Genomic DNA, 25,618 nt, shown 5'->3' on the forward strand with positions numbered 1-25,618 from the left:
GGTTGTGTGTGCTGTGCGTTTATATAGGCGTATATTCGTCGAATATTTGAGCATTGCTGACAAAAAAAAGAAGATTGGATAAGTAATATATACTCTGAAAAATAAATTGACAAAAAAAGCATCTCCAATGGAGTTTTCAAAGTTCTTATAGATTCTTAATTATTGGAGCAAATGAGACGAGTTCTTATATAAGAATGAATTGCAAGCAATTGTATCTTAGGAATTTTTATTTTCCTTTCCTAAATGGCGAGAAATAAAATGAAGTGGAAAGAAGGTGTAGATACATTGAAAAGGAATAAATGACATCGTGTTTTTCAATAATTCGGAAGTGGACAAAAGTGTAGTAGCATTTTTTTAAAAAATATTAACTAAATTTAGGTAAAAATCGAATGTTGTTGTAATGGAAATAAAATGAATGTTATTAATAGAATATAATGTATTTTTTTATTTTTAAAATTATTATTATAAATGAAATAAATTTACACTATTTTTATTATGCATTTACTGTTCTAATTACAAACAAATTAATTGAAATTAAAAATGTAAATAAAAATATAAAGATGTAGGGTTAATTGTAGAACTCGTAAAAATAAGTTAACAACTTTGTTAAAAACTTTATTTATTGGTTTCGAGAGATTTTTTTAATATAAGCCGAAGGAAATATATTAATAGGACATATGGAGGTTCATAAGGGTTGTCCCTACTAGGTATAGAATTACAAGGTAAAAAAAAGAAGAAAAAGTTACAGAACATATGATTAGGGAACCACTATAAAAACTACAGGACTAACATATAGTGAGCACCCTTCCTACTATAACTCCAATATACTAAACAGAACCAAAAACTTATTTTTGAGACCTACACATTCCAGACACGAAACCAGTATCCCAATATTTCTCATATCCCACCTTTCAATTTGGTATACCATACAAATTCCCTAAAATCTCCAATATACAAAATAGAACCAAAAACTTATTTTTGAGACCTACACATTCCAGACACGAAACCAGCATCCCAATATTTCTTATTTCCCACCTTCCAATTTGGTATACCATTCAAATTCCCTAAAATCTCCAATACCCATGTTAGGGCAATTACCACGAAGACATACATCACCTATCCAATTTCTATAAACATAGACGCAAACCGTTGTTGATTCACTGAAAAATTGAGAAATTCAAGCTCACAATGTTTACATGTATCCAAGTGATAATTGTTATTTATAAGTATATTTTGAGATTAAATTATAAAGAAATTGGTAATTTTTTTCTCCTATTTCTTCCTTTTTGTATAAATAATTGTTATTTTAACATCATTTAAGTTTTTGTGCAGAAAATATTAAAAATTTACGAATTTTATGATACTTAGTGAGTAAAGTAAAACCCAAAAAAACAAATTGGAAATATGAAGAGGTGCGCTTAGTGATCCTAGGTGCTCAGCACGATGCACAAGCTCAACGAGCAAAACTCGCTTAGCGTCAGAAAGATAATTCAGGAAAGTGAAGGCTAATTCATGAAAACATGCTAATTCAAGACAAAGACACACTTAGCGTGAGTCATGCGCTGAGCACGAGGATCAACGCTATACTCGCTAAGCGCGGCAAGCACGTTCAACACGAAGGTTGCGTGAAAACTAAGCTAATTTGCATCTATAAAAGGTGAGAGAAGGAAAAAACACAGAAAATTAAAGAGAATATAATTCCTTATAGAAGACAAATGTTAGAAGAATAAGAAACAAGCATTAAAAATCATTTCTTCCCTCTATTCTCTTTCTTATAGATTCTCCTTTACTAAATATTCCCTTCTTGCATTTATAAAGTCTCTCATGACAATAAGAGGCTAAACCCTCTTGTTGAAAACTTGGCAACCAACTGCTTTTGACGTAATTTATCTTTTTATCTACTTAATATTATTACTTTTGCATTATCCTTTCCTATGCTTAATGTTATTATTTATGGCTTGATCACTCATTTGCATGATGTTTTAGGGGTAGCGTGGGGAAACATTATTTTCTAATAGAACTGAGAAAGAATATCTAAATAAAGTTATCACTAGAGATAAGTTGATTTTGTTTAACTTGTTATATATCTCTATCCTTAATACAATTTAACTATTTTATCTCTATAAAGGGATTTGGGAGAGAACATAGATAAGTTAGGCTCTTTCACTCGAGAGATATTGGTTATAGTAAATAAGTAGATGAATGTGTAAATTAGAATAATTATAAATAGAGAAAATTGATTAATATTACATCAAAGAGTCGCTCTAATAGGCTAAGTTTTCAACATTTTCATTTTCTGAATTTAACTTCTATAATATTGGTTTTTCTTATCTTTTTTGTTCTTAATTAATTAATTTAAATTCATGTTTAATTACTTCCCTTATTTGTTTTAATTTATTTCTTTGCCAATTTATTCTACTATTTTTTCTACAATCTTTTACAAATATTTTTTCTAATGAAATATTCATCTACCTAAGTACAAACAAAGTCTTTGTGGATTCGACACTCGTACTTCCGTTTTAACTTTACTACTTGAGACGAATTGGTGCACTTGCCAACCGTTTAACACCAAGACCATGCTTTGAATCTAACTATATCATGTTTATCAAATATATATTGATCTAAAATACCAAACAATTAAACCACACATTTAAATCAAACAACAGAAGCTAAATAGAATAAAACGTGTATCTCTAGCCATTGCAGCTCAAATTTGAACCTGAGTTCAGCTGCGTTATTTTAGACCCTCACTCACTCAAATCAATGGTGTATTATTTTGTAAAGAGGGGATGGCTTGGTAATACAAAACTGAGAGTAACTTATTCTATTTATAGAGTTTTGACCATTACAGAGCTCACCACAGTAAGAACGAAATACGTGGATATTGTAGAGGATAAGGATTAAATGTGGGAGAAAAATGGACCATGTACAATAACTTACTTCCCATAAAATCACAATGGGAAAAAACAAAAATAATTTGAAAATAAAGGAACTGAAAATTCCAACATATCAAGCATCCCATCAAATGAAAGGATACCATTCTTAAATAATATATCATTTTGAACTTTCTATATAGACCATAAAGCAACTGCCCACACTAGTTGCCATGCATGTACGCCTTTCTTCCCTTTGCCCCATGTAATATGATGTCAGAAATGTGCTTTTTAAATCTTTTGGTAGTACAATTTGGATGTTGAACTAGCTGTAGTAGTAATTCCATAACCTTTGTGCAACATAACAAGTTAGTAGTAAATGTTGAGTTGTTTTCTCAAATTGACCACAAATTGGGCATGTATAATTGTTGTCATGTAGAGAAATACATTTTTATTGAGATTAGCTCTAGTTGGTAGTTGATCTAGAACAACCCTCGCCAAACAATACAACACTAATGGTGGCGTTTTTAGCTTCCACATACATGTAAAGAACTTACTACATACAAGCTCTTGTAACTATTGGGTTATTTTGTACCTTGAAGCCACCAAATACACCCCAAATCCACCCCCCTTTTGTCACCATATATCTTGTTGATGTTATATAAAAATATACATAACAAAACATGCAAATATTTCACGGAACAAACCCATGATAAGATACCTAGCACAACATTAATTCCTAGAGAAATTAATATGTAATTGATACTTTCAACGCAATGATCAAATATTGACAATAAATTCTGTCAAATAATAATATTTCTTTAGATAGACTATTATTCACATGAAAATACCTTATAATTGTCACACATTTATCATCACATGTCTAAAATATTATTTGGTCAAATTGCATCTTCCTTTGGACCGAACACAATTCACATAAATAATTTTATACAAAAATATATGTAATTTTAATCAAATCAATTTTCACATATAGGGATTACTTTGATAATATATCGTGCCAATCAATTTAATTAAAAAAATCACTAGATATGCAAATAAATGGGAATGATCAGTTACTGTTAAATTAACTTTAATCATGATAACAAAAAAATATAAAATATTAATTACGACAAGTAATTTTATTTCAATAATTAATGTGAGCTACTATTATAAGACAATTATATTAACTATTTATCATTAGTGAGTTTTATTTTATGTGAATAAATTAAGTGAGCCTGTTAGACAACCAAATCAGATGATATGCACTTAAATGAGTAGATGTTAGTGTTGGTCCATTAGGGGATAATGAGAACCCTATTAAGTTAACACACTATAAGAAGGCTATGGTCCCCAATATACTGAGTCGTCACATAAAGTTTCTCTTCTCCCCATCTGAAGAGTTACGAAGGTCCTATAAAGGAATAGAGAGGTTCTGGTTGAGGATAACCATGAAGCCATCGGTTACGCTGTTAACTGGTTATCTGTTTCGTGACAGATTCTAAGGAGAGTACATAGATCAAAAATCATCTACGGATTCAGATTTCGCTGCATTTGTTTGATCAATCATTATGGATCCAGGTATTCCTAGAACTCTTCTTGATAATCTAATGTAATGTGTTCTTGGTGATTATATTGATATTTTATAAGGATCCTCTAAAATTTCAACAAGTGATATCAAAGCCACCATTACTGTTAGATTATTGGAATTTTTTGTTTTTTTGCAATAGACTAGTTTGTAGGAATTGGGTTGTTTTTCTATTTCGTAAAAAAAATGTTGCTTTGTTGTTTTCCTGATCATGGTTTCTGACGATTAGTTTTTAACGTCATCTAATCGTGTATTGGTTTGTTTCACTTCCTTTTGGATAAAATTTGTACTTCACGTTTCTTGTAATGCAAATAAATTAAAGGAGAAACATTATTATATATTTTATTTATATAAATCTGATTTTTTTTAATGTGGGAGCAAATTAAAGTTGAAGGTGAAGTGAAGTTTCTCCGGTCTCCAAGGTGCATAGCACAAACATAAATCAGTAGTAAGAAATTTTTTTATGAATAATGTTTTTATTTTTTATTTATATAAAATCTTTTAAAGATTTCTTTTAGGAATTTATACATGATTTTTTTTAATTCCTTTCAGATATTTGTAATAATGTTATTTACGAATGCAAAATTTAGTTGGGGTATTTTAAGTATAAATCAATGATAGCATTAAATGTGATTTAAGGATATGATATTTACTTGACGTAATTAATGTTTTATATTTTTGCTATCATGATTGAGTGTAAAGTTAGTAGTAACAGATTATTCTCATTTGTTTGTATGTTTAATATTTTTTTAATTGAATTGGTTGACACGATATATTGCAAAAGTAATCCCTATTGTGAAAATTGATTTAAGTAAAATTACATAAATTTTGTATGAAATTATTTATGTGAATCATGTTCGATCCAAAGGAAGACACAATTTGGCCAAATAATATTTTATACTTGTGATGATAAATGTGTGACAATTATAAATGTATTTTCATATGAATAATAGCTAGTCCAAAGAAAAACTATTATTTGACAGAATTTAATCTCAATATTTGATCATTGCGTTGAGAGTATCAATTACAAATTGATTTCTCTATCAATTATTATTGTGTTAGGTATCTTGTGATGGGTCTGTTCTGCAAAATATTTGCATATTCTGTTATATATATTTTTATATAACTAAATTATATGTGAAAGTTGTGTAATTTTAAGACCTCCCATTTATTATATTAAATTATTTTATATTTTTTGGTTAAATTGATTGAAACAACATGTTGCTAAAGTGATATCTGTTGCATAAGTTGATTTTATTGAATTTACATAGATGTTGCATGAAATGATTCATGTGAATTGTGCTCGGTTCAAAAGAAGACACAATTTGACAAAATAATTACATGCTTGCGATGATAAATATGTGGCGATTATAAATAATGTGATTTTTCATGTGAATAATGAAATGTTAAAAGAAAATCATTATTTGACCGAAGTAATCATCATATAAATTTTTCATGTGAGCAATGGAGTGTCCAAAGACAACCTTTGTTTGACATCATCAATGTTTGATCAATGCGTTAAGAGTATCATTTGTAGATAGTCTTTTTCAATCCAAAGACTCAGGTGCTAGGTATCTTATTAGTGTTTTAAAGTTTACCATAAAGATTATTTGTGCATTGTATGTTTATTTTTCTCTTCTTTAATTGTTGTTGTTGTTACTACTATGATTTAAATTACTCATATTATTTAAATCTCAAAGTTGCATGTATAAAATTTAGAGTTTGAGGGCTGAGAGTTGAAGATATTGCATAATTTTTTTTTTAGAGAAGAAACAAGAGAACAAGATAAGTAATTTTCTTTTTACTTTTGTAGGACGAGACATATAAAAAAAAGGGCCCCATTTACACTATTTAGTGTGTGAAAATGGTAAACTTCTCATTTTTGCTTGTTTTAAAGTTAATTTAGTTTTGTATTGAAGGACGTTAATGGGTAGATTTTGTTTCTACTACTTACAAAAACATGTCTATACGATGGTACCTATGGAGTCATCCGCCAAGTGATAATGAAAGATTCTTCTATGTGGGCGATGACATGAAGTTATAGTTGAAGCTATGAGAACTTTTATGTTGTTTTAAAAGATTCAATTTCATTTGAATTTGGTTGAGACATATATTGAGCTATTTATTAAACCAATTTTTATTTCTTATTTGGAAAAATTCAGTTATTTTGTTCAATTAGAAATAATAAAGTTAATCTTTTGTGTGATTCAAATTTTCTAAGTTATGAGTTCTTCTATGGATATTTGAGTGTTCCTATTGCAAACATTTTTGGGTGGTACAAAATTTAAAATTAAATGAGAATTTCTTCACTTTATAACATAAGCGCTTAAGTTATATCTCTTAATAGAGAATTTGGATGTTTGTGTTATAGGAAATTTTGGATCTTTTATATTGGTTGGACCTTATAGTATACATTGAGTATATAAATGAAAAATAAACAAACAAAAAGGAATTCAAGTTCTCAAAGAACTAAGGATGTCTTAGAACTAATACATACATATATTTGTGTTCTATTCCTTATGGATTCATGGAATGAACAAATGTAATTTATTATGCTCATAGATGATTCCTTTTTATTTAAATTATGAGAAGTTTTGGCCTATAAATATTTAGTCTTTCAAAGATGAAGTTGAACTTCAACTAAGAAAAAGAAAGAAAATTAAGGTTGTCAAATGTGACCGTGGAAAATACTATGATATATATGACATAAGGTACAATGTTTGGAGTTTTCCATGTGTTTTTTTTTCAATAATTGGGAAATTGGTTTACAACATATAATGTTAGGCAAACCTAGCATGAACAAAGTTGCAAAATGATGAAACTAAACTTGTACAAATATGATAAGAAGTTTAATTCTTTTTTACCAAAGTCGCTTTGAGGAAAGACATTAAAGAATGCAATTTATATCCTTTTAGGGTACTAATTAAAGTAGTCACTGCCCTATAGGTATGAGTTAGGGAAATTCCAACATTTGACATATACACATTTAAGAATGTTCAGTCGAAGCAATGTCTTATAGGCTGTATGCAGGTAAGTTGGACTTAAAGATAATTAGCTATAATTTTTTTGTTACATTTAAAGTTCTCGCATGTATAAGTTTTACAATCTCACTTTAAGATCATGTTTGAGATGCGCAAGACTCCTTGAGGGAATTGAGTTTGGGAGGGAAGTAAACACAAGGAGTGTTGTCTTTAAAGAATAATATGTTATTAACAATAGATAAACCTTTGTACTTACCATTGTTCAAGAAACGAATATGGTAATTAAATAATGATGTTACTCCTAACATTATTAAAAGACAAGACAACATTAAGATTCCCTCTCAAGCATCACCTAAAGTTCAAACGCAATAACCTCAAGAAGTGTCATTAAGAAGATCTACTAGAGAAAGGGAAAATGTAATTTGATATGATTATGTCATATTTCTTGAAGAACATGAATATGACATTAGGTTGACTGAGAAGGTCTAATTAACCTTAGTCAAGTCATGTTGTGCTCTAACTCTCAAATGGATTGATGTCATAAATGATGTAATAAAACCGATGGTTGAACATGACATTTGGGATATCGTCAAATTGCTTGAAAGTGTGAAACACATAAGCTATAGATAAATATCTATAGTCGAAAGAGATTCAATGGATAATTTTGAGATATATAAAGATTGTCTTGTCGCCAAAAGTTTTACAAGAAGGAAGATATTGATCACAAAAAGACTTTATCTCTGATTTCTTAGAAAAACTTTCTTAGAATTATAATGACACTGTAGATCATTTTGATAATTGTTTTGCATAGATGAATTATGTTTCTAAATGAAAATATTGATGAAACAATTTATACGGTGCAATAAAAAAACCTTGTTTAAGATGATCTAAAGTCTATGGTATGCAAACTAAAGAAATTCATTTATGCTTTTAAACAAGTCTTTCGTCTATGGTATTACAAAATTCATCAAGATTATCTCTTATGGTGTTTGAGGTAAATTTGGTTAATGATTGTGTGTGCTAAAAGTTCAGTAGGAGTAAATTTATTATTTTGGTATTATGTGTTGATGACATCATATTATCATCATACGACTTATTGTTGCAAAACAATTATATTACAATTTATCATGTATGCTTAAGTTTATTTTTTATTGTCCTAAAATAATTTTTTGTGGGAGTCTTAAGGTGATATATGAGTAATCTTGGCATGTAACACTAGAAAGTAGTAAACCGCATTATGCATTAATTGAAGAGAACAAGAAACTACATGTTTTCATATCAAAAGTCTAGAAGTTTGGAGATCATTGGGTATTCTGACTTCGTTTTTTTCGGAATGTCTTAATAGCAATCACTCCACATAAGTAAAATTTATGATTGCTAAATTATTGTAATTGACTTGCCTATTGTCTCTAACATTAAGTAGCCATCGAGTGTTTATTGGGACAATATCTTAACGATATTATTAAGGATTCAACCAAGTAAAAGTTTGTTGACATAAAATATTTGGTTGTTAAATAAAGAATTCAAAAAATATAGATTTGCATAGAATATATAGGAATTCATTCCATGCTAGCTGATTCACTTACTAAAGGTATGACACTTAAAATTTTTCATGAGCGCACTGTTCATATGAGTGTAATTTCTGATAGTACCTTAGTTTAGTGGGAGTCTTACTTATGTTCTATATCTTACAGTTTACAAACATTTTGGTGTTTAGATTTTTTGTAGAAATAAAGTTGAAGTTTATCATTTCATTATAAACTTGTTTTGTTTGTAATATTTATGTTGTGTTTGGGTATTCTAACTTCATTTTTTCGGAATATCTTAATAGCAATCACTCCACATAAGGATCCACATTTAACCATGTTGGTGGAATTAATATTTTGCTATGAGACATCATACTAGAATTTATGATTGCTAAATTATTGTAATTGGCTTGCCTATTGTCTCTAACATTAAGTAGTCATCGGGTGTTTATTGGGACAATGTCTTAACAAGATTATTAAGGATTCAACCAAGTAAAAGTTTGTTGACATAAAATATTTGGCTATTAAATAAAGAATTCAGAAAATACAGATTTATATAAAACATATAGGAACTCATTCCATGCTAGCTGATTCACTTACTAAAAGTATGACACTTAATGTTTTTCATGAGCACACTGTTCATATGGGTGTAATTCCTGATAGTACCTTAGTTTAGTGGGAGTCTTACTTATGTTTTATATCTTATAGTTTACAAACATTTTGTTGTTTGGATTTTCTGCAGAAATAAAGTTGAAGTTTATCATTTCATTATAAACTTGTTTTGTTTGCAATATTTATGTTGTGTTTGGATAGATTTCTATAAAAAATAAAGTTTTGAATAGTTGGAAATAGACATAACTAAGATCACATTGCATGTAATTTTCATGCTGTTTATCCATATTGACCTATGTTATTGAGTGTACTGATGTGGTGGTCATTTGGGTCTAGTTACATTTGTTGTAGTGAAGAAAGCCACAATGATTCCATTATTGATATATGAGATGAATTAGGTTGTTAAGGTGAAAGTATAAAGGTAAATAACATACAGATGCACGCTTAAGTATTTTTGATATAATTGTTACAATATGTCAATATGTAGTCCAAGTAGAAGATTGTTAGAATTTTCAATTTCAATAATTAATGTGGGTTAATATTATAAGACAATTATATTAGCTATATATCATTAGTGGGCTTTATTGTATGTGATCAAATTAAGTGAGCCCGTTAGACAACCAATGAACAAATGTCAGTGTTGGCCCATTAGGGGATAATGAGAATCCTATTAGGTTAACACACTATAAGAAGACTATGGTCCTCAATATACTGAGCATATAGGTCATATTAAGCAATAACTCTTATTGATAATCTAACGTAATATGTTCCTGGTGATTATATTGGTATTTTGTAAGGATCATATAAAATTTCAATAGTTTATTCCTTTTAAATGTAACATGACCAACAACCTCCCAAGAAGAATGCAAAACCTCATTTTCCTACTCAAACAACCTCCCCTACCTATCTACCAAAGTCCACACACATAACTCAATTGTTGTGTAGAATTATAGTATAAGAGTTCAAACTTTGTACTAAAACATAAATATTCGCAAAGTTGTATTGTATGTATAACATGATGAAACCATAATATTTTGTTTTTCTTCTAAATGAATAAGATATTGAGATCTTTTTACTAGAGAGTAATTGATTTCTAGGTTTCTCTTTAAATATGTCTTTTACTAGTTAGTCTGACAACATAATTTTTGAGAAGTCTTCTATTATGTGACAATACAAACTTTTTTTAAATAAAAAATCTTAATAATCAGAATTAAAACTAAACCAAATGAAAAGTATCATAAATGAAGTGAAATATATATTAAGTTATTGTACTATAAAGAAGATTTGGACCGATTTTATCAATATTTAAACTTTATTTTATTGTATAAAAATAGTTTATTTTTTGTTTATTTCTTTTTAGAGTCCTTAAATTTAATATAAGGTTCACACAAATAAATTAAAAATTCATTTATGAATTAATGTTAAAATTATTGAGATTCTTATTGTTCGTATTGAGATGGAGTTTTAAGGATGAAGACTAGTTGTTTAAGGATGTTCACGAGTCTGATCTCTACCTGTAACTCAATTATATATGCATTGTAATTTTTTTAAAGTATTTAGGTTAAATTCAAGTTAACTTAATTAAGGTCTGATCATAAATAAGTTGGGTAATCAGTTATATTTTTTGTACCTAACCCAACTTATATCATATAATTAAATTTATTATTACATATAAATTAATCATTAAATATAAAACACATTGATATTTAGCTCATACAATTTATTAAATTAAATCATCCATTATTTTTCTTTTTCTTTAAATTGTTATTTTTATCTTTGTCTTGATTTTATTTATGTTTTTTTATGCTGATATAATATTTTATTTCTATCTAAATAAAATAAAGATATCATATTAATATTAAAATTATTAATTCTATTAGTTAATATTATTATAATTTAATCTTTTTAAGTGTATTTAGTTATTATATATTTATAAAATTTTAAACAAACATAAATTAATATTCTAAACATTTTTATTTTTTACAAATAAAAAATTATTTTTAAATATTTAGATCCGATTAATCAAATCTTATCCAAACTATTTATGATCAAATTAAATTAAATGAAATATGTAAAAAAAAACACAAATTTAATCCAATCTAATTCGTAAAATTTTAGTGGACAGTGACTTTAATTAAATCCTACCTCGAAATACTCCTATTGTTGTTCATACAAGTTCACTTTTACATCTTGGTCTTGGGACTGTGGAGGCTGAAATCCATGTATCACTTGTGGCAGGAGCAGGTGGAAGGGAGGTCATCATAAAATTTCCTGAGACAAACACGATAAAAAATATTATATGCGGTAACAGTTGTTGGAACATCTAAAGACAACCTTAACTTGCCATCGTATGCCTCCATGTGGACTGTAGCGCACCAAATTACTCTTCTATCCTTTCCAACCACACCAATATGAAAAAGAAAAATATTTCATAAACATCCTAAGATAAGACATCTATAAAGAAAAAAATGAAAAATATAAATATAATAAAATTTAGACGCAATAAAAAAGAAAAGAAAAGAAAATAAAAGAAACTAATGAGTATTTAAAACGAGAATGCATGTATATCATTACTTTACGAGTGTCATTACTTAACATAAAAACTAAAAAGCACTGAGCACAACATACTCAGGTTATCTTGTTACGCAACCTACTCATTAATTTTTCAGAACTTAAATAAAAAACGAAAAGGTAAAATATCGGAAAATAAAATTGAAAAAGAAAGAAAACAAACAAACAGAAACTGGCATTTGCCAGCGAGAGAGAAAGTGAAAGTCAAATAAAAAGCAGCAGATGGACCAGTCAATGGTGGTGACTCACTTCCCAAGGCAACCAATCTCCAGTCACATTCTCCACACGTCGCCTCACCTTCCTGTGACGTTATCATTCTCCCTGCCCGTGCTGCCCGCACTGCCCGACCCCTAGTAAGTACCCAAGTACATCCTTCTTTCTTTTACCCACACGCTTTCTCTCTCTTCCATCTCTGTTTCTCTCTCTAGATTCTCGCTCCGAATTCGTTCCTTCGTTTGTTCCTTTTTCGCATTCGTCTTCGCGCGGATCCGAGTGCGTCAATTCGAATTTCGAAAGCCTAGGGTTTCTGGAAAGCATGGTTGCGGAGCTAGGGTTTTGCGCGGATCTAGGGTTTCGCGGGTTCTGAGGGCTTCGGGTGTCGAATTAGGAGGGGGATTTGATGGTACGCGTTGGGGAAAATGCGAGGCTATGCATGGGCGTGGAGGTGAGAAGGGTAAGAGGACTCGGCACATGTGGAAATCCTCCACACGTGGCGACTCGTCTCTGAACGCCGATGTTTCTTCGTCTTCTTCTTCGTCGTCGTCGTCAGTGAAGTCGTTCTGTAAGGTATTGTTAGGGTTACGGTTGTATTTCAAGCTTTTGGTTTTTTCGTTGTAAGAAAAAAAAGGTTATTTATGTTTGACAGCTTATTTGAGTTTATGTGGAAATGAATTGTGGGTTTTTGACGAGTGCGTTGTGTACAAGTATGTGTCTAGGGCAGGGATTAAGATGGAAACTATTGAATTGGTAACCGCAGTGCGTTTAATAAGTGAAATTTCGATTAAGAGCCAGTTATTATAAACTTTTGCCTAAGCACTTATAGGAGAGGAAAATAAAAAGGGAAAACTGAACTGACCTTCTCCATAAGCTAAAATTAGCTTATGCATACGTTAAAAATCAACTTTTTAGAAAAACTAACGTGGGAGAACTTCTAAAAATTAGTTTATGGAGAAACTCATTTCATTTTTTCTTATTTTCTTCTCCTAGAAGTCTTTATAGAGAAGTTTATTCAAACAGGCCCTAATTAAGATTAGTGTTGTTAATTTACTGGAGGATATATTTCTGAACCAGTATCGAATTGTTAAACAAAATGAATAGATCATATTTTCTTGCTGTTACTTCAATAGAGTTGATTTTAATTGTTCTGATTGATGTGAGTGGAGGTGGAGGGGGAAGCAGGTGGATGTTATGCCAATTTATTGAAAATAATTATTAGAGGCAACGAAATTGTTTGTTTTGATGTCATTTAATGGTGTTGCATGATGCCGGCGTAGTCACTTGGTAGGATGAGATGATTGTTATTGTTTGTTTCCTAATGTAGGTATAGGTTGCACAGTTTTATACCGTGTTTTTCTCTCTAGGAGTATCGAATCTCCTCATTCAATGGTTGTATAATACTAATCTCAGCAAGCTTATATTCTCTGACTGCAGAGTGTTTGTATCCTGTTTATGTTACCCCCTCCATTTCAGTCTGTCATTATTCCACATGTTTTAACTTGTTTCAAATGCACTTATATTTTCTTAAATTGAGGGTATATAATGACTTCCATAAAACATTTACTATTATTTTGAAATGCTGGGATTAACTGTTTTCTGGGTTTCCATAAGACATTACACTTTCTGTGTTAAAATAATCTGTTTTTTCGTATGGGATGCTTACATTGTAAAGGGTAATTAAATATATGTGAAATTATTGATTGATTCCATTGGCAAGGTTCTGCATTAACAGTTGGGGAAAATTGTTCACATGTGCAAGGAAGGTTTTAGGAGGCTGGGTGTGTGTGGGGGGAGTGGTATATATAGATATAGATAGATATGCAGGTAGAAGGAGTGTGAATGAGCATGTGGAGTTTAGGCTGTGATCTTTCTTTTGTCGCCCTGAAAGCTCTGCGAGTTCCTTTCTAAATTCAATAAAAATTTCTTTAAACCAAAATTCTAGTCTTTATTTTTATCATAATGCTCTGCTCTGAACTTATATCAAACCCCACTCCCCCCTTAAAATTTATGTGAAATAAATATACATCACTGGTGATTTTCTTGCTCCTTTAATGAAACTTTTTAAATTCTAATGCCAAAGAAGAATGCATTCATATGGAGATTCTTTTAAAGGGATCAGATGTGTAATAGTTGTTAAAAAAATCAATGGCAATGCTTAAAATCAATTTCTCAAAATGCAAAGCACTGATATTCTGTTGATTGAACATTAATGGTTCACTAAGGATTTTCATTATTTTCAAATCTTAGGACGGTCGCAAAATTAGTGTTGGTGAATGTGCTCTCTTCAAACCATCTGAAGATCGCCCACCATTTATTGGTATAATTCGTTGTCTGACATTTGGCAAAGAGAAAAAATTGAAGGTAGGTGTTAGTTGGCTTTATCGATCCATTGAAGTAAAACTCAACAAGGGTGGACCATTGGTGGCTGCTCCAAACGAAATCTTCTACACCTTCCATAAGGATGAAATTGATGCTGAATCGCTGCTCCATCCATGTAAAGTTGCATTTCTTCGTAAGGGTGCTGAACTTCCATCAGGGATTTCTTCATTTGTGTGCAGGAGGGTTTATGACATTGCAAACAAGTGTTTATGGTGGCTAAATGATCAAGATTATATTAATGTAAGTTTCTGCTATCTTATGTTCCAGTCTGTTATGACCTTTTTATAGTTCTAGTCTTTTCCCAACTTAATTTGTCCCCATGATACCAGGATTGTCAAGAAGAAGTAGATCAACTATTATACAGAACTTGTGTAGGAATGCATGCAGCAGTGCAGCCAGGTGGCCGATCTCCTAAGCCAATGAGTAGTCCAACATCAACATCACAGTTAAAATCTGTTTCAGATAGTGTCCAGAACAGTACTTCTTCCTTTCCATCTCACATTAAGGGGAGGAAAAGGGAAAGGGCTGATCAAAGCTCTGAGCCTGCCAAGCGAGAACGATCAATAAAAACTGAGGATGGAGATTCTGGTCATTTCAGGCATGATAACATTTTGAAGACAGAGATTGCTAAAATTACAGAAAAGGGAGGGCTTGTTGACAATGAAGGAGTTGAAAAATTAGTGCAGCTGATGGTTCCTGAGAAAAATGAGAAGATAGATTTAGCTAGCCGGGCATTGCTTGCAGCTGTCATTGCAGCAACAGATAAATTAGATTGTCTTAGTCAGTTTGTGCAGTTGAGGGGCTTGCCTGTATTTGATGAATGGCTCCAAGAGGTCCATAAAGGGAAGATTGGTGATGGTGTTGGGTCTAGGGATGGTGATAAATCTGTTGAGGAATTTCTCTTGGTATTGCTTCGGGCACTTGATAAGCTTCCAGTAAATCTTCAGGCTTTACAAACATGCAACATTGGAAAATCTGTGAATCATTTGCGAACGCATAAAAACACTGAAATTCAGAGGAAAGCCAGAGGTTTAGTTGACACATGGAAGAAACGTGTTGAAGCTGAAATGAATATAAAAGATGCAAAGTCTGGTTCAGGTCCCACTGTCCACTGGTCTGCCAAATCGCGTTCTTCTGTTGTTGGTCAAGGTGGGAATAGACATTCAGGTGCATTATCTGATGTTGCCATGAAGAGTTCAGTTACACAGCTTTCTGCATCCAAAACTGCCTCTGTGAAGATTGTCCAGGGAGAGAATACTACTAGATCTGCATCGACATCCGCATTTCCTGGGCCTGCAAAATCAGTGCCATCACCTGCATCTGCGACTACAAACCTAAAAGATGGACAGCCCCGTATTGCCGCTGCCAATGGAGGTTCTGATCTTCCCATGGTGAATGCAAGGGATGAGAAAAGTAGTAGTTCTAGTCAATCTCACAACAACAGTCAATCGTGTTCTAGTGACCATGCTAAAACTGGAGGTCATTCAGGAAAGGAGGATGCCAGAAGCTCTACTGCAATGAGTGTGAATAAGATATCTGGAGGCTCTTCACGGCACCGAAAATCTATTAATGGATTTTCAGGTTCAACTCCATCCGTAGGGCAAAGGGAAACTGGATCAAGTAGGAATTCCCCCTTGCACAAAAATTTAACTTCAGAGAAAATATCTCAACCTGGATTAATGGAAAAGGCACTTGAGGGAGTTTCTTGTAAGCTGATTGTTAAAATTCCAAGCCAAGTTAGAAGTCCTGCTCAAAGTGCTAGTGCAGGTTCTTTTGATGATCCTACAATCATGAATAGTCGAGCCTCATCTCCTGTCCTCCCGGAGAAGCATGATCAGTTTGATCAAAGCTCAAAGGAAAAGAGTGACCTTTATCGAGCAAATATTGTCTCAGATATTAATACTGAATCTTGGCAGAGTAATGATTTTAAAGACGTATTGACTGGCTCTGATGAGGCTGATGGATCACCTGCTGCAGTTACTGATGAAGAGCGCTGTCAGATTGGCAATGATTGCAAGAAAACATTGGAGGTACCAAAAGCCGCTTCCTCGTCATCTGGAAATGAAAATAAATCTGGAAATTTGCAGGATGCTTCTTACACCTCAATAAATGCTTTAATTGAAGGTGTTAAGTACTCTGAGGCTGATGATGTTGGAATGAATCTTCTTGCGAGTGTGGCTGCTGGAGAGATTTTGAAATCTGAATTGTTAACTCCAGCTGGATCTCCAGAAAGAAACACTACTGCTGTTGAACAGTCATGCACAGGCAATGGTGTTGTTAAGTCCTCTGAAGAGAATCTTGTCCGGGATGAATGCCACTCAAATAATGGTCTTGATGGTGAACATAAGAATCAGGGTTCTGTAACAGGTGATTTAGGGGTAAATGATGAAAGTGATTCTGATTTTCGAGCTTCTGAAGAGAAAGCTGCAAGAGAGCTAAATAAGTGTGTTAATGCATGTAGTATGGATTTGCAACAGGTTTCTGAAACTATTTTAGAAAGCAAAGGAAAATTAAACAAAAAATCTGTATCTACTGCATTGGGTGGCCTTTCTGAAAGTTCTGTACAAGAAGCTAGAGATGGTGACAGAAGCAAGCAGCTCCAGGAGGTTGGTCGGGGAGTGAATGCTGATGAAATTGTTGATGTTAAGGTCAGTTCTGTTGCAGAAGTTAAGGCAGAAGCAACTGAAAAATTGTCACATATAGCTGTGGAAGTGGATGTACAGAGTGATAACTGTACTACTGAAGTATCAACTGGTGGTGGACAGACAGCTGCTATTCTTGTTCAGTCTGATTCGGCAAGAGGAAAAGATGAGAATGTACTCCATTCTTCTGCTTATAGTGTTGATAAGGTTCCTGAAGACTTGACTGAACGGGAGTTTGAAAAAGCTGATGATGTTGATGCTGAGAATCATTCTAGTCAGTCTAAAAAGCAAAGAAATGAGTGTGAAAGTGATGCCTTGACAATGCCTGAGGATAGAGGTTTATGCTCTATTGTGACTGGTATTGCTGCTGAACATGTGGAGGAAAATTTAGAAACGAAAGAGGTTCATGACCAACCTGCCAGAGAGGAACTTCCCAAAGATTCACCTAGTGTCCTTTCACAAGAAATGGATAAGCATCTTGATTCTAAAGGGTCAAAATTGATTGCCATGGAAGCGGAGGAGGCTGAGGAGTGCACCTCTACCACTGCAGATGCTTCTTCCATGTCTTCTGCAGCTGTGTCAGATGCAGATGCTAAGGTTGAATTTGATTTAAATGAAGGGCTCAATGCAGATGATGGGAAAAGTGGCGAGTTCAACTGCAGTGCACCTGCTGGTTGTTTGGTCAGTCCTGTGCCGTTTCCTGCTTCATCTATGTCTTGTGGTATTCCTGCTCCTGTCACCGTGGCTGCTGCTGCAAAGGGGCCCTTTGTGCCTCCTGAAGATTTATTGAGAAGTAAAGGGGAAATTGGTTGGAAGGGATCAGCTGCCACTAGTGCATTTAGGCCAGCCGAGCCCAGGAAGGTTATGGAAATGCCTCTTGGTGCACTAACTACCTCTATACCTGATGCTCCAGCTGGAAAGCAGAGTCGAGCACCATTGGATATTGACTTGAATGTGGCTGATGAAAGAATACTTGATGATATTTCTTCTCAAACTTATGCTCGTCACACTGATTCTGCATCTCTTGCAACTGATGATCATGATCCTGTATGCAGTAAAATGTCTTCACCTCTTCGCTGCTCTGGAGGGCTTGGTCTTGACTTGAACCAAGTGGATGAAGCTTCTGACGTGGGCAATTGCTTGAGCAGTAATCATAAAATTGATGTGCCAATTATGCAGGTGAAGCCATCATTGGGTGGTCCACCAAATCGAGAAGTGAATGTCCACAGGGACTTTGATTTGAACAATGGACCTTCAGTTGATGAAGTCACCACTGAATCCTCATTGTTTTCTCTGCATGCCAGGAGCAGTGTGCCATCTCAACCGCTTGTTTCTGGACTTAGGGTGAGTACTGCTGAGCCAGTCAACTTCTCTTGGCTTCCTTCCAGTGGCAACACCTATTCTGCTGTCACAATATCTTCAATTATGCCTGATAGAGGGGATCATCCCTTTTCAATTGTTGCCCCAAATGGGCCACAAAGGTTGTTGACTCCTGCTGCTGGTGGCAACCCATTTGGACCTGATATTTATAGGGGGCCAGTATTGTCATCTTCTCCTGCAGTGTCATATGCATCTGCTCCATTTGAATATCCTGTCTTCCCTTTTAATTCCAGCTTTCCTCTTCCATCAGCTTCTTTTTCTTCTGGATCAACTACTTATGTATATCCAACATCAGGCAATCAGCTTTGCTTTCCTGCGGTAAATTCACAGTTAATGGGGCCTGCTGGTGCAGTTTCATCTCATTATCCCAGGCCTTTTGTTGTTGGCCTTGCAGAAGGTAGCAATAGTGGTAGTGCCGAGACCAGTAGAAAATGGGCAAGGCAGGGTTTAGATCTTAATGCAGGACCTGGAGGTTCAGATGTGGATGGGAGAGACGGGAATTCTCCTCTTCCATCTAGGCAACTTTCTGTTGCTAGTTCACAGGCCCTAGCTGAGGAGCAAGTAAGGGTCCAGCTGGCTGGTAGTGTTCGTAAGAGGAAGGAGCCTGATGGTGGGTGGGATGGCCACAACCAATCCTCATGGCAATAGCAAAATATATAATCATACAATCTAATGACCACAAATGCTTGTAAGTGTTTAGATTTGTATATTCAAATGTTTGTAACACTTTGTCACTTGTGGGAGAGGATCTGAAAATATATCCTGTGTCATGCTGATGTAATTCAGTGAGGGGGTTACTTTTTTCGTTAAGAAATATATTTAAATGATAAAGGAATAAATGCTATTGCCATTTCTCTGTGGGCGGTCTTCTGTCCCATCTTCATTGAGAAATCCTGCTCTTTTGCAGCCTACTGTGGCTCTCCTATATTTCATTTTTCTTGCTAGTTTATTTTTAACTAACTTTTTTTTCTTTCTTTGGTGATTCCCAATTAAATGTTTTACTAAATATCTTGTCTTCAGTGATTTGAGGATTTGGCAATGGTCAACTTCCAGCGATCATCCAATTTTTGCTTTTGGGAGAATTGGGTGGTAAGTGAGTGCCTGATTATGTTAAGTAGACTCCGATCCCCAATCCCTTTAACAAATGTATTTTAAAGGACACTTTCCGGGGGGTGGGATAATTGTTTGCCCCTACTTCTAGGTGGCTCCAGATCAATTTTTCCTTTGTAGATAGGGGACCATACTTGTTGCATCCATATTCAGTTGTGTTATGATGCTAAATTATGATATTTTCCTTTTTAGCGCACATATAAACATACAAATAGATGCTAGCTGGGGACCGACGAATTTGGCAACTGAGTTCTTCCTCTGTTGTGGTTGATATATGCTGTATCCCAGTTTCCTTCACATTTAATCATTAAACTCTTCCGTACCGTGTCTTCTGGATATTGCTAGCCCTTAACTAGTGTAGTGTATTCATTATTATTACTGGAATTTAGTTTTTTTTAGTCACTTCTGTATTTGGCACGATGATTTTGGTGATGGATTACTGGCTGGAATAGGAGTCTCTCTAAAGATGGTTGGTTATGAATTTAATTTTCTTCTGAATGTTTATAAGCTGCAGAAACCATAAAAAGTTCTGATCCTTGATATCAGTGCCAGCAACTTTGTAGGGATACTGGCTGATTTATGGGGTTTGGTTATTGAGGGAGGAAGAGAGAAGAGAAAATTAAACATGAATTGTGTTTGATATATTCATAAAACCTAGAACACTAATTTATAGAAAACCAAGAAAATATAGGAACTAATCTTAAGAGATAGTGAGAAAATAGGAAACTAAATTTAAAAGTTAATCAAGATATGATACATTGTCATTTTTCTGAAACTGTCTAATTCCGTGTCGTACAAAATTTGTCTTGCCACACTCCAGTCTTTTTGTATATCATTAGTTTCACTGTAATGTTGTGTAATGTACTATAAGAATTTACGATGTCATTTTCATTGGTGTTAAGTTGGAAAGGGGGAAATGGAACGAGATTGACAAGTGTGTGATTCTCACTCCTTTTGCTCGATAAAGAACAAAAAAAAACTCAACATTATCGAATTTCGAAATGGTTTCTAATTCGAGATGCAACGTAAATGGGTCTTACATTACTTATAAGCTATAATAGTCCTATATATTTGCAGTGACAAGCAAGTGGTTTTAGATTAAATTTCCCAGCTTATTAAAGAAGAAATTTCTTAATGTAAGGTTACGTAATATTTGTTCACTAATTCGGACGCTTTAACATTGTACAGTTGTGTTGTTGGAGGCCAAAATGTTCTCTTAGAAGGTGAAGGCAGAAGGAGTCTTGGGTCAAGTGGTAATTTATCTGCTTGAGAGATTTGATGAAGATTATCAAGAATACAGCATGCTCTAGAGAAAAAAAAAGAGACTCGATTTGAAACTTGAACGCTTCCAAAATAAATAAAGGGTAGCTAGCAAACAAACTCACTCTGCTTTATTTACAAGCTATCGGGTGCAACTGTTTTTTATAGTTCCTCAATACATTAAAACCCATAAGATATTAAATTGAATTAAATATAACCAAATGTAAGTAGCTATTCTGCAAATTCCAGCCAAGTGATTTTAGGTTAAGTTTAAAATTTCTACACGGCGGTAACAGGCTTCTCCCCCTAGCACGTGAAACCTTTGGATGAGATACTGATGAAGTGTTTTCACTTAAGACGAACAATGTTCCTTCCACAGAGGACATTTCTGCATTTTCAGAGATAGATTAAACCCAAGAACAAAAAGTTATAAACTAATCACAATCTGCAACTAAAACCTAATCATGGCTCGTGATAGTAATATTACCATGAAAACAAGGCGCCAACATGAATAAGATTTTATCATGTGAATATAGTGCTGTACTTTCTTTTAGGCAGATGCTAACTAATGTCCTAAGTTAAGGAAGTAAAAAGGATTTTTTATTGGGATACGAAAAAATGAACTCATCTATGATTTTAAATTGTGCTCTCATATGTTTTTTCTAATTAAATCTTTTCTCTTTTAGGATACTCGTTAGCAAGATTCTTTATTTTATTACAGCCAGATAGCGGACACTATAACTGCCACTAAATGAGTAGTGCATCCTTTTATAAACTAAGGTGCTTTAATGGGAGTTGCCATGTTATTCATTATTGTTTTCCTTAAGTATTGGTAACCTAACCTAACTAGTTCTTAAATATTTTATTAGTTGTTGATTCTTACAATAAATTTTTGGGTAAATAAAACCAACTAATAAAATATTTGATTACTAAATTGGATAGATTTTGGATTAAGTAGAGCAGCCACAAGAGGGGACCTCAATGGGATGTCAAAATATAAAATAGTTGAAATGGAAATCGCGAGTGTGAAAGAAAAAGGGTTACCCTTATCCCCTCCCCTGCACAAAAATAATATTATATAAAGCTGTTAGATATAATAAGGAAAAAGTGTACTGACAGGAAACAGCCACGTGGTTTTTTCTTCCTTTTCTCGTTTTGCTTTAGTGGAGGCTTGATGACCATTCTGATCGCAGCATCAAAAACTGCCTTCACATTCTGAAACGGTATTAGAAGTAAATTTATTTCAGGCAGAATATTTGTTTAAACATCAAAGTATTGATCTGCAAAAATGATGAAAAATATCTTGCATACCAAATTGATACACCAATAGATCCTTTGTCAACAAACATCACATGACATGAGCAAACAAACTAAATGGCATAGCTTTATATTAGAATTTTCACATCTAAAAAGCATCCATTTGATAATTTTGCAACTTTATTAAGACATAATGCTCAATAAGGTTTGGTTTTTATCATCACAGATGATGCTCTAAGCATCCGTTTGGTGAACTAGCATCTTTTGTATAGTACTAAAGCAACATAACGAAATTACCTCTTTTGGTCCGAAATTTTGCATGAATGATTTAAATTATTGCACATCATTCGCACCTACCATATTTTATATTTTTATTTAAATTGCATTCCTCAGTATGATGCATCATAAGTGGAGAGGAAAGCTAGTTTCTTTAGATGACAATTTGTGGTATTTTTTCATATTCAGCTTGAAACATTGAAAAACTGCAAGAATAAAATGGTTAGTATAATCATACCTGCTGAGTTTTTGAGCTGCACTCAATATAGTAGGTAGCTCCAATATGTTTACGGAGTTCCTCACCCTAGTTATGAACAAAAGACCAACAGTTTTAAAATTAATGCGTGTTGAACTCTATACACATATAATGAAGGGAGATTTGTACTTGCTCAGTAGTCACGGGCACCAAGGCAGGATGATCAGCCATATAGTGCCTGTCTTCGCGCAGATCTGCATGCTCATCATAAACACAGTAGCAATGCATGTCAAACTACCACCATATAGAAGATAGATGTCCAAAGTGTTTTCTTTTTCTTTTTGTTTTTTTAAATCTAATTGTTCGGTGATAATTTTTTTACCACCATCAGAGATGCAAGATAAATAAAATCTAAAGCTATGCTGCAACATAAGATTTGCTTTAGGATGTGCTGAAGCCAAAAACAGCAGAACTGTTCAACTATCAGTGGACTAGGTCTTCTATATGGAACACAAGAGACCGAAATTTGTTTGATCAAAACACTAAATTCTCCAAAGTAACAAATGATTCAAGTACAAATAAAGGAGAACGGAGAACCAGATTAATTGTTGTATATTCAATTGTTACAGTTGATGGTCAGCATTCTGCATCATGAAGCCTAATTGAAATTGAATCATTTACGAAATAATTTTGTAATATTGTCACGAGGCTTCCTTCTCATGATCCAAGCTTCATTTTTTATTATTTTGGTGAAAAAAGCTTTGACTTCCTTGTGTGATGGATGATCTAATATTGATCAATTAAAAGGGATAAGAACATTAAAGCTACACTATGAGAATAGCCTTTAAAGCTTATAGCACCATAGTTCTTCTTTACTCCAATAAAAGTAGATGGCATCAATGGTATAAGGCATGACATAGTTGCAGCAAAATTTTTTGGTCAACCAAATGCAACTTCCTTAGTGGATCACCAACATGTGATGAAGTAGATGTAAACTAAAATGTCTTCACTATAATAGACATGGACAAGTTTTGAGGTGCACATATAAGCACATTCAACATGAATGCCAAGTGCCAACCTTCACAAAATTTGGATAAATGAGTTTGTTAAGTTTAAAAAAGTATTCTCTGGCACAAAACTTTGTGCATATTTTTTTAATGAGTTGTGTTGTTAAACAGTTAAAGAGATCAATAAATCTATGCAATATGGTCATATGTTTCAACCTAACAAAATAAAGTTTTAAGATTCTAATCTAAGAATAAATGCCAGTTCCTATAGTTCAGGCAAGGGAATAGATGAAGTTTTAGTCTTCTAGTCCCTCATTTCTTCATATGTGGCTGGATGCTTTATGAAGAATTCGATAATCAATATACTAAAATCTATAATTGGAAGAAAAATTAGCATGAGACTAAGACAAGCATTAATACAATTGAATGATGACTTACCCAATTTTGTGCCAACTAATACCAATGGGATGCCAGGGGCAAAATGCTGGAGTTCAGGGATCCACTGGACAGTGCATACAAATTAGAGAACAAAAGAGAAATCTGCAAGACATCAAAAGTACCAAATTCAGAGATACAAGCACTGAAGCATACCTTCTTCAGCACATTCTCATAGCTTGCGCGACTAACTAAAGAAAAAGCCAAGACAAAGACATCTGCCCCCCTGTAGCTCAAGGGCCTCAGCCTGTTGTAATCCTCTTGCCCTAAGGAAGATAATGGAAACAAATACAACATAACAACCTTTTTCTTTTGACAAATATCATTCTATCAGCCAAACCAGAAAACAATCCCCATCATCATTCATTTGAACAAATTTGATTGATACGTCCTGTGGTTTATTGAAATTGCACTACCTTTTTAAGATTTACACTTTGCAATAACTCTTCTTATGGGGATACATGGCGTAATGTATTTCAAACAATTAAGAGAAATTACTATAGCGGCTAAAAAGGCAGGAGTATTGTGTGCTATCTCAAGAAACCACATGGGGTGTCACTATAATTTGTTTGTATTTTTTTAAAAATGTTTGTGTATAACTGAACACCAACCTTAAAAAAAAACACTATAACAAGTTTCATACCAGCTGTATCCCAAAGGCCTAAATTGACAGTTATGCCTTCAACAACCACATTTGCACTGAAATTATCAAACACAGTGGGGATATAGTCCTGATGATCAACATAGGGGGAAGCAAAATCAGATAAACCCAATGGTGAAGCTTCACAAGATAACAACTGGGTTACTTTCTGCACTTAGCACACACATAAAACAGTTTTCTTTACTCAAATTAAGATGATTTCAACAGAACAGAGAAAAATTCAGAAAGCACACATACACACACACACATAGTGGACATTACAAAACAAAAATAACATCAAACGATGGCAATTCAATAAAAAAATGATCTCTTGAAAACAAAAGATGTGGAAGAAAGCATCCACACCGTGGGGAATTTGTTGCTGGTATAGCAAATGAGCATGCAGGTCTTCCCTACAGCTCCATCGCCAACGGTCACACACTTGATGAATCTTGGGGCAGTTGCAGCAGCCATTGGAACAAGAAGAAAAGAAGAAACTTTCTCAGAATAATTTAAGCAAAACAAAACAGAAGTGGGGTTGTTTTGTTGTGTGTTGGATTGTTAAAGATTGAAGCTTTTTTTTGATTGAACCAGAGACAGATAGAGAGAGAAAGAGAGAGAGAGTGGCGGCACTTCACATGATTCTCACTCATTCCCTCTTTTTTGTACCGG

At 33.4% G+C, this 25,618-nt stretch overlaps 2 protein-coding genes across 6 annotated transcripts; one reads left to right on the forward strand and one right to left on the reverse strand.

Moving 5' to 3' along the window:
* Nucleotides 1-12,659: 12,659 nt before the first annotated feature.
* Nucleotides 12,660-21,276, forward strand: LOC114409805. Of its 5 annotated transcripts, none has more exons than XR_003666211.1 (5): nucleotides 12,660-12,934; nucleotides 14,612-14,983; nucleotides 15,073-19,453; nucleotides 19,786-19,854; nucleotides 21,064-21,276. XR_003666211.1 is itself a non-coding variant. In XM_028373403.1 (4 exons), the coding sequence occupies exons 1-3, from the start codon at nucleotides 12,797-12,799 to the stop codon at nucleotides 19,411-19,413; spliced, it is 4,851 nt and encodes a 1,616-aa protein (XP_028229204.1). In that variant the 5' UTR covers nucleotides 12,660-12,796; the 3' UTR covers nucleotides 19,414-19,453; nucleotides 21,064-21,276. The 5 variants fall into 5 exon arrangements, 3 of the variants coding, with proteins under 3 accessions (XP_028229204.1, XP_028229205.1, XP_028229203.1); XR_003666212.1 differs by lacking the exon at nucleotides 21,064-21,276 and adding an exon at nucleotides 20,068-20,277; XM_028373403.1 differs by lacking the exon at nucleotides 19,786-19,854.
* On the reverse strand, nucleotides 21,245-25,618 carry LOC114409806 (rac-like GTP-binding protein ARAC8). Its single transcript, XM_028373405.1, has 8 exons — nucleotides 25,313-25,618; nucleotides 24,950-25,037; nucleotides 24,463-24,572; nucleotides 24,310-24,373; nucleotides 23,054-23,118; nucleotides 22,907-22,972; nucleotides 22,253-22,350; nucleotides 21,245-21,523 (listed from the first exon to the last, which is right to left on the reverse strand). Exons 1-8 carry the CDS (start codon nucleotides 25,418-25,420, stop codon nucleotides 21,484-21,486), a joined length of 639 nt encoding a protein of 212 aa, XP_028229206.1. The 5' UTR covers nucleotides 25,421-25,618; the 3' UTR covers nucleotides 21,245-21,483.

The sequence above is a fragment of the Glycine soja genome, chromosome 4 (genome assembly GCF_004193775.1).
Source record: "Glycine soja cultivar W05 chromosome 4, ASM419377v2, whole genome shotgun sequence".
Taxonomy (NCBI): domain Eukaryota; kingdom Viridiplantae; phylum Streptophyta; class Magnoliopsida; order Fabales; family Fabaceae; genus Glycine; species Glycine soja.

What these genes read in the sequence shown, in the direction of transcription:
- LOC114409805 (XM_028373403.1), top strand. Translation starts at nt 12,797, where the DNA reads ATGCATGGGCGTGGAGGTGAGAAGGGTAAGAGGACTCGGCACATGTGG. An exon ending in CAGTGAAGTCGTTCTGTAAG is followed by an intron (nt 12,935 to 14,611) that starts GTATTGTTAGGG and finishes TTCAAATCTTAG; the next exon opens with GACGGTCGCAAAATTAGTGT. An exon ending in ATGATCAAGATTATATTAAT is followed by an intron (nt 14,984 to 15,072) that starts GTAAGTTTCTGC and finishes CCATGATACCAG; the next exon opens with GATTGTCAAGAAGAAGTAGA.
- LOC114409806 (XM_028373405.1), bottom strand. Translation starts at nt 25,420, where the DNA reads ATGGCTGCTGCAACTGCCCCAAGATTCATCAAGTGTGTGACCGTTGGC. An exon ending in AGGCCTTTGGGATACAGCTG is followed by an intron (nt 24,573 to 24,949) that starts GTATGAAACTTG and finishes TATCTTCCTTAG; the next exon opens with GGCAAGAGGATTACAACAGG. An exon ending in AAACCACGTGGCTGTTTCCT is followed by an intron (nt 21,524 to 22,252) that starts GTCAGTACACTT and finishes CTGAAAATGCAG; the next exon opens with AAATGTCCTCTGTGGAAGGA.